Source organism: Helianthus annuus, chromosome 16 (genome assembly GCF_002127325.2).
Source record: "Helianthus annuus cultivar XRQ/B chromosome 16, HanXRQr2.0-SUNRISE, whole genome shotgun sequence".
In the NCBI taxonomy this organism is placed as follows: Eukaryota; Viridiplantae; Streptophyta; class Magnoliopsida; order Asterales; family Asteraceae; genus Helianthus; species Helianthus annuus.
In genome coordinates, this window is record NC_035448.2 from 122,875,891 (window position 1) to 122,885,532 (window position 9,642).

General features: G+C 39.1%; 1 protein-coding gene and 1 non-coding gene across 2 annotated transcripts; one reads left to right on the forward strand and one right to left on the reverse strand.

Annotated features, from left to right (window-relative positions):
- Positions 1-6,382: 6,382 nt before the first annotated feature.
- Positions 6,383-6,988, reverse strand: LOC110918913. The gene has a single exon (XM_022163192.1). It carries the CDS (start codon positions 6,986-6,988, stop codon positions 6,383-6,385), a length of 606 nt encoding a protein of 201 aa, XP_022018884.1.
- Positions 6,989-9,128: 2,140 nt separating this feature from the next.
- LOC118488775 lies at positions 9,129-9,235 on the forward strand. The gene has a single exon (XR_004885310.1). It is a non-coding gene; the product is annotated as a small nucleolar RNA R71 (small nucleolar RNA).
- The last annotated feature ends 407 nt before the right edge of the window (positions 9,236-9,642 follow it).

Here is a 9,642-nt window from a genome sequence, read left to right on the forward strand (position 1 = left end):
CCCCAACGGCAAGGTCGTGCCAAACTAAAAATTGCCTATAAATAGCAGCATTCACTACTGATCAAAATGTAGGGTTTTCTGTCACACCCCCAAAATCCACCTGCGAGTATCACCGCTTGAGAGCTGACTGACCAGGATCAAGCCACCAATCATATTGAACATGCATTTAATATTAAGTAAAATAACTGAAAACCATCCATTCAATACAAAAGGTGATCAAACAAATCATCGTTTCAAAATGTAGCGGAAGCATAGTAAATAAACCAGTAGTAGTTAACAGTTTTAAGTGTCATAATAGCTCAACAGAAAAGCCACGATCCTTGTCCACAACGACCCGCTTCTCCAGTGCAAGCTCCAAGTACCTAACGATCTGCAAGGCATGTAACAGAATGATCAACAAACTAGTTGAGCGAGTTCACAGAAAGTAAATGCGTAATAGTAAGTTCGTTTGTAACAGGTGGCTCTACTGGGCCGTTTGTATGTTCTATTGGTGGTGGTGTTCCACGTTATTGGTGGTGGTGTTCCACGTTACTGGTGGTGGTGTTCCACGTTACTGGTGGTGGTGTTCCACGTTACTGGTGGTGGTGTTCCACGTTACTGGTGGTGGTGTTCCACGTTACTGGTGGTGGTGTTCCACGTTACTGGTGGTGGTGTTCCACGTTACTGGTGGTGGTGTTCCACGTTACTGGTGGTGGTGTTCCACGTTGTTTAACCACTAGTCTACTCGTAACTGTAGGTATCCTTCACAACCGAGGATAGTAAAGTGGTAGTCTAGTCATAGTGTCAATAGAGTATCTAATCAACCTTTCAATCCCATTCCCAACACCCCGGGAATCCCATGCCTTGGTAAGAGTGTGAACTCACCTTGGTTTGCTCGGTATGCTATGTTATGCACTCACAAGTAATCAATCAAGTCCTATTGTTTGCACGTATAACAAATCAGTTCATGTTCGCAGGGATACGCATGTAATCAAGTGTCACATAGTGCTTGATAGCCAATATCATGTACCAATCATGTATCACGTAACAGTTAACTCATTCATACAATTCACGTAATTCATATGGACATTTACAGGATCATGCATCTCACAGAACTCAGACAAGTATGGGGGGGTCTCCCCTGTTCAAAACTCGTATAACACATGTAATCATCATGCAATCTCGGACATATAATCAGCATGCAAACTCAGACATGGTCAATCATATTAAACTCAGACCATAGACTTTTCATCAAGTTCGGCCCAATCAAGCTCGGACCATAAACATTTACTAAACTCGGTCAAGGTTAATTCAATTAAACTCGGACACATGTTGATTTCATTATACTCGGACTACAACATCTAATTATACTCGGACCACAATCATTGATTATACTCGGACCATAATCCTTATTTATACTCGGACCATTCATTTAATTATACTCGGACCACAATCAATACATATATTCGGACCAACATTGAGGATTAAACTCGGACCAAGACTAATTTGATTAAACTCGGACCAAGACTAATTTGATTAAACTCGGACCAAGGTTGATTTGATTAAACTCGGACCAAATGATTAACAATAAACTCGGCCCATTCACACATCAATAAACTCGGACAAGATCAATTGCTTAAACTCGGACCATGGTGGTCCAATTAAACTCGGGCAACTTGCAAGGATTATACTCGGACATATAAGAGACTAAACTCGGTCCATTATAAGCCATTTAAACTCGGATCATGTGATTCCTATTAAACTCGGACCAACTATACCTTATATTCGGACCATTTACAAGCATGATAAACTCAGGCAACTAATAACATGAATTCCAAATACAGGAGAGAATCATATCAGTTACGTTTTTGTTAACATACGAACGTGAAACCCTAACTCATGCATTTTCACTCGAATTGTTCAATCAACAATCATCCATTCATCATATCCAACATCTTAAATCATCAAGAGAATCGGTTATACGATTAACACATTATCACAATCAGAATAATCATGATCAATTCAAAGTACAGAACCATCAAATCAAAGCTAGGGTTTACAAGAATTCACAAGAATCAAGAATTGAAAACAATCAATCAATCAACAATTAATCACAACAATGATTAAACAATTACCTTAGATGATTCTAGAGAAATAGGAATCAAGTGTGATGATTATCTTGTGCCAAATGATTTGGTGATGATGCTTGCTAGAGGATTAGAGAGGTGAAAGTACGTGTTTTTGTTTTGTGTGCAAATGATTAGAGAAATGAGATTAGGGTTAAGTATCTAGGATTTCCCTAATTACCATCTACATCCCTAAGTATTATAATTTACAATTGCACACCATTTCATATTTGACAAGTTTACCGTTTCATAGTTCCACCACCAAGTTCACACATTTGACAAGTTTCACAAATAACCAACAACTATACACAATCAAACAATCAAAACATATATAATTTCATGGAAATCAATTGTGCAATTACATGAACGTGCAATAAATACGAAATAAAATCTTAGAAATTCGAGTTGTCACATTATCCCCAACTTAAAAGAAATTTCGTCCCGAAATTTGGTACGCACTCACTGAGGAAGCTAGGTAAGTTACATCGTTCACTGGTTTTCCTGGGGTGTCACATTTTCTCCATGTTTCTGGGCGATTTCTGGGTTCCGAAGCAGTCCTGATCAGACCCATTTAAAGCTTAAAGATCAAGTGGAAGCATAACCGATCCAACCCGTCAATTCCTTGCGTGTTTATGGTTCGATTCCTTGTTCTTGAACATGTATTCTGATCATTTTGCAAGTTATGAGCTGATGTTAGTTTATGTTTAATGTAGTATTATGTAATAGTAGTTATGAACTTGTTTCTTGAATAATCTTTATGTTGTAATCTTGTTTGTATGAAACTTTAGTACTTTTTCATGTTTGTATCTTCATGATTATATAACGAACGTTTCATTGATGTTAAGTTCTTGATCATGTTTGATTATTTTGGATAATGAATCCGTGGTTAGTGGTATGGTAACTATTTCTTGATTAATCACTTGTTTGTAAACTTGTTTACACCATGAGACTCGAGAGGGTTATTGGTTTTATCTAAGATATATCTTATTTTGATTAGGAATATTGTCTTGCACGTAAGGGTTCTAACGAATTATATGGTGTTGATTACATGTTCTTGTATGCGTTTTATGATCGTTGTTTAGTAGTTTTGGTCTGAAATTGCTGACATGGTAGATTTGTGTTCAAGACTTCTAAAGGTGAATATGTTGTTATGTGATCTACTTAAATGCTTATCCTCGTGGCCGTATTATGACCATCGGTATTGCTTTCTTTGATAAGTGAGGTTAGAAAACTCCTAGCGGATGACTAATCTATCTTTAAAGGTTCACATGAATGAATATCAATAGCTCGCTAAAGAATGATTTTAGGTGGTTAACATGTGTTTATCATGTTAACTTTCCGAAGAATCATCATGTTAGAAAACTCCTAGCGGATGACTAACTATCTTGAAATTGGAAAATTGATTAAGTGCTTTTGTGACATATCTGATAGATAACATGTTTAGGTTGTTTGTGAAACAAGATAGTAGTATATTTATATTTTAGATATAATTTAGATAACTTAGTTAAACAATCATTCACTTTTCCTTATATCTGGTAAAACAATGACAAAGATTTAGTACATTATAACGCCCGTGTTCCATGGATCGATATCTGGCTCTTACCAATACTTTGTTACATATATGACGGGATACACTTGTCCTTTGTTGTGTGTGTTTTAATGTTAAGGTATAAACCATTTTTATAAATTTAAAACACATTTTGTTGCATGTGAAAATACTGTAAATAAATGTATATAAAACACGTACGTTAATGATAACATGGTTTTAATGCCTTAGTTGTGCTAACTCACTATTAGATCCGAATTGGAAGTATGCATGATATGGAATAGATGATTTAGAATTGGTATACAACAGAATTTTGATGAATATTTGATACAAATCAATCCTTGTTGTGGCTGCGATGAGGCATGAACATTAGGGACATCCGATGTTGAGTATTCAACGAGTTTTAATGTGTTGATTAGTAGATTTAAATGTTTGATGATGCTGATGTTAGTGCTAGATAATTAGGGTTCACATGATATTTGGAAAGTTGTTTTGATCTTGTGAAATTTGGAATGAATGACTATTTCAATCACGTATCTGTTACGTTCGGAATTAGTGGAGCAATTAAGGGATTGATTGGGTCAATCGCACAAACCACAACTCGCACACCCACGTTGTAGTCACACACCCGATCAGGTCGCACAATTGGGTGGGCCTGAGTCTTATCTAGGCCACGGACCCAGTTACAGTCGCACAAGCTTGATGAATCGTACAATCACAATAGAGTCGCACAAGCTTGAAGAATCGCACACTTTCCTTAAAATCACACACTTGATTAGAGTCGCGCCCCTTGTTGAGACATGTAACCATCTAGGCTTTTTACACAAACAGAAAACAAGTCACACACACACACACCCACATGCAGTCGCACACTAATCTGGTGTGCATAACTGAACTTGGGTCGCATACCCTCTTTGGGCCTAGGGTCAGCTGGCCCGCATTTCATGATACCCATATTGAACTGTCAACTTGTTATGTGATGTTCGGAATTGTAACATGAATTTGTATTTGGTTTGGATGTTTACTATGAGTTATGTGACAAAGTCTATTACCTGCAACCTGCTATAATACATGATTTAGTTTTATGCCAAAGACTGATTATTATGGTAATTATACTAGGCCTTGATTGACTAAGTGTGAACAAGTAACTAGTCTTACCGAGCAAACCAAGGTGAGTTCACTATCCTCTTTACAAGCATGCGTCCGATGGGGACAAACAAACAGGCAAACAAACAAATAGACTTTCACAAACCCATATCCTGTAGGGGATATGAGGCAGGTTTCAGTAAATGATGATGTTGGATAATACACTCACTTTCTATCACTTAAGTCCCATATTACTACCGAACTAGTTGCTTGTAGGGGAACGGGGTTATTAGTTGATAGCGCTATTAGGTTTGGCACCCTCACGACGTACCTGGATAGGACGGGCGTGAACTAATAACTTAAAATCATGACCAATGTTTGATAGAGCATTAGCGAAGGGCAAACAGGAGCCGTCTTGCGGTATCGAGTTATTATCAACATGACTTAAATCAATACTTGGTAACAAACGTTTAACAAAACTGTGAACTCGCCAGCTTTTTGCAGATACACCTTTTTGCATGCTTGCAGGCCCTTAGGTACACTAACATGGGACTTGCTGTCTGGGAATATGGAGTGGTCATGGGTCATGGCAAAAGGATGCACAATTGAAGTTGAATTATTTCTAAACACTTTAGTTTAATTGAATAATCTTTAAATGCTTCCGATGAACTTGTTTGATTTTCAAAACTGATGTTGAACTATGCTATTCTTGTCTAATGGAAATTACTATTTTTGTTCATGGTTCAATGTGATTAGTGGCTAGATCCTGGTATGTCACATGCCTCGAGGGGGTTTAAAGATATATGCACGTATGCTCAATAAAGGCTTAAAACTCACTTGTTGTGGGAATGGGTTTATAATGTGATCAAGTATATATAATCAATTTTTATTAGATTTGTCATGCCTTTTCATAATTTTTTTATTTGGTTCTTTTTATCACGATGCTATCGGTTGTAAATTTGTAAAAATATAACCTTTTTAGAACTTGTTATTCCTGAATTAAACCAAGATAAGTAAAAAAAATGAAATTTTTAAGCGGTTCCAATAGAGTTTTGTGTAAGGCTTCTTATTAGGACTTGCAAGATTCAAGGTTTTAGCATCCCCCCCCCCACACACACTTAAATTACACATTGTCCTCAATGTGTCGCAAAAATAAGTTTTTTAGGTTGATTTGAATGTGTAAAAAGTGTTGAAAAACAAGTTTTTATGTTACTCGGCGTCTGGCCACGACCCCGTGTGGTCCGGGCACGGCCCCGTGGTCAGATCGCCAATATTAAAGTTTAATAGAAGGCTGGCCATGGGACGTGTTCAGCGAGCATGGCCCATGGCCAGTTACCTGAATTGGGACTTTTTTCTGCAGAGCCTGGGCACGGGGCGTGTTGGGCTGAGCACGACCCCGTGCTGCACATATTGTAATGCTGGAAAAGTTGACGGAAGGCTCTGTTTTCATGCATGGGGTGTGGTTTTAACGTCCCTTTGGCAATTTCCATCTTTTCGAGCGTGGTTTATTCCTGAAAAGTAAGACTAAACTAGAAAACATAAAAGTTAAACTAAATTAAAATGAAATTAAAACTAAGGATACTTCCGCGGAATGCCTCTATGGTACGCCACATTTATAAGGGTCCTTGGCTAGACCCAAAGTCAGTCATATGTTACCCGAGCGGGATGTCTTACATCCCATGTTGCACCGTCGAAGAGCGTCACCCAAGCTAGAGTCTATGATATCCAGGTAGTTGACCGGGTCATCCTCTACTCTTTTCCCAACCCCGAATTTCATCTCCTTGCCTCCAACCCTCAACGTTAACTTCCTGTCACTCATATCCACCATGGCATGGGCAGTGGGAAGGAATGGTCTTCCTAGAATGAGTGGAACTTCGGTGTCTTCCTCCATGTCGAGTATGACTAAGTCGGATGGGAAGACAAAGTCTCCGACTTTTACCAGTAGATTCTCGACGACACCTTGTGGGTGTTTGATAGACCCATCAGCGAGTTGTATGCTTATCTTTGTGGGGCTCGTCTTACCTAGTCCGAGTCGGTCAAACATTAATGCGGGCATGAGATTGATGCTAGCCCCAAGGTCGGCTTGTGCATTTCGTACGGGTGATCCCCCAATGGAACAAGGGATGGTGAAGCTTCCGGGGTCGATTTTCTTTTGTGGGAGTTTATTGAGGTGTACGTCGGAGCATTCCTCACTTAGGTTGACCAATTGCAATGTTTCAGTCTTTCTTTTGTGGGTGAGGAAGTCTCTCATAAATTTTGAGTACTTCGGTATTTGCGTGAGGACTTCTACAAATGGAAGATTGATGTGCAATTGTTTTAGCAAGTTTATAAATTTTGTGAATTGCTCGTCGGTCTTTTGGAGTAGTAACCGACCGGGGTAGGGTACCGAGGGGTTTTTGGTAGGTTCAGAATTTTGTGGGGGAGTTGTTTCTTTGTGGGTTGAGGGCGAGTTTGTGGTTTGGTTTGGTTGGGTGGATTATTTGAGGGTAGTGGGGTTTCCTCGGGACCTACGGTCCGGTTTCTTAGTGTTATGAGGTGTACTTGCGCCTTTGGGTTGGTTTCGGTATTGCTAGGTAATGCGCCTTGTGGTCTCTCGGAGAAATTTTGGGCTTGTTGACTTAGTTGTTTTTCAATGTTTTGAATACTAGCTTGTTGATTTCTAAAGTTGGATTCCGTTTGTAGGAACCGATCCGAGTACCTTTGTCGGTTCGGAGATGAGGCGTGTGATGAGATCTTCAAGCCTCTCCCGTCCCCCTTGTTAGGGGTGTGCAATAACCGAACCATTAACCAAAACCAAACCGAAAACCGACAAAACCGAACCGAAATTAACCGAAACCGAATTAACCGAAAGTCGGTTAACGGATATTTTTTTTTACCATCGGTTAACCAAAATTAACCGAACCGAACCGAACCGAATCATTTATTTCTTTATATATTTCTAGCTTTTATACCTCTATTTCATGTATTTCATGTTTTATACTTTCATTTCATGTAATAATACCTGTATTTCATTTATTTATGCCTTCATTTCATTTATTTATACCTTAATTTCATTTATTTATACCTCCATTTTATGTATTTAAACATCTATTCAAGCATTTATAACTCCATTTCATTTATTTATACATCCATTTCAGGTATTTATACATCTATTTCATGTATTTATACCTCATTACATGTATTTCTAAGCAAAAAAAATTAGCCCTTGTTTGAATTCGTTATTAACCGAAAATTAACCGAATCAAACCGAAAACCGACAAATTAACCGAATTAACCGAACCGATTAACCGACGACTTTGGTGCGGTTATGGATAATGCTAATAACTTGAACCGAACCGAACCGTGCACACCCCTACCCTTTGTTGTTGTTGAGTGAAATTTTGTGACTCATTTCTTGATTGTTGTTGAAAGTTTGTTCGTTGATTTTGGTTTTGTTGGTTACTACTACTTCTGGGCTCCCTCCAACCAAGGTTAGGGTGGTTACGCTATCCTTGGTTGTAGGTACCCGTTGGGGCACCCGACGGCCTAGGTCGATTATCAATGTAGTTTACCATTTCCGTTTGATTGTCCATTTCTTTTATACAACTCCAATTTTCATGTGGCCTACCACACCCTTCACAAGCCATAACCGAGGCCGTTTTTGTCATTTCTAACTTTTTGATATTTTTGAGGATAGGGCCTTGATTTAGGCTTGTAAAGAAGTGCTCTTATCTACTTTATGGGCGCCCGGGGCAAAAGATTTTGGGCCTCGAGGGGTGTGCCATTGAAAATGGTTTTGAGCAGTTTCCTCAATTTGATTATAGATTTCATTTGGGCGACAATTACTTAGGAGTCCCCCGGAACTTGAGTCAAGTGTTTGTCTCGTGTGTGACTGTAGGATCATTTGCTGACCCCGAACGAGTCGATCAGAGGTGTTCTACTTAGTATGAAAGGCGGAAACATACATAATGAGGTAGATTCAGCAAGATATCACTTTAAACTATCTATTGTATTGATTCTGATATGATTACAATTCAGTAGACACTTCGACAGAGCTTCACCGTCGGAAACACCCAAAGTAATCTCGTGTGAAATGAAACGAAATCACAGCTATTTATAGCTATCCTAATTCCATGTGAACATGACTCAAACGGAAATACAACACACGCGGAACTATATGTTGAAACGGCAATAGAAGACTCAAGCGAAATTAATAGATAATTCCGTGCGGAATTATCCTGAACTATTTTATGCGGAATTAGTCCTTCGTGCATAATTAGCTTTATGTCTTGATTCCTCGATCTTCGTGCCACGAACAATGCAAGACTCGATACAAGACGAAGTCGACAGATGTATGCACCAACAGTGACAATAGTCCATTATAGAAAGTGGATACTTGTTGCCACACGGCGAGACCATGGTGAGGGCATTTTCTTAATAGCTCCTTGACTCTTTCCCAAGTTTCATATAAGGATTCCCCATCCTCTTGTGAATATGTATTGATTTAAGTCATTAATTTAGCGGTTTTAGAGGGCGGGAAATACTTATGTAGAAATTTTTAGGCAAGTTCATCCCAAGTGTTTACCGAACCACTTGGGAGGGTGTTTAGCCAAGCCTTAGCTCGGTCTTTTAGTGAAAAAGGGAACATTCGGAGGCGGATGGCATCGTTTGATGCTCTGTTGATCCGGAAAGGGTCACATATTTCCAAAAAGTTGGTAATATGTAAATGGGGATCTTCATCAGCCAGGCCATGGAAGGTTGCGGAATTTTGGAGCATTTGGATCAAATGCGGCCCGATTTCGAAGTTGTTGGCATCGACATTCGGTGCATTTATGGCGGCTCCGAGGTTACCGACCGTGGGTCGTAGGTAATCTATTAGAGTACACTGATCCGCCATTGGGAGTTGATCCCCCGAAGCCTTCTCTT

Coding starts and splice junctions, on each gene's coding strand:
- LOC110918913 (XM_022163192.1), bottom strand. CDS start 6,988: ATGAGAGACTTCCTCACCCACAAAAGAAAGACTGAAACATTGCAATTG.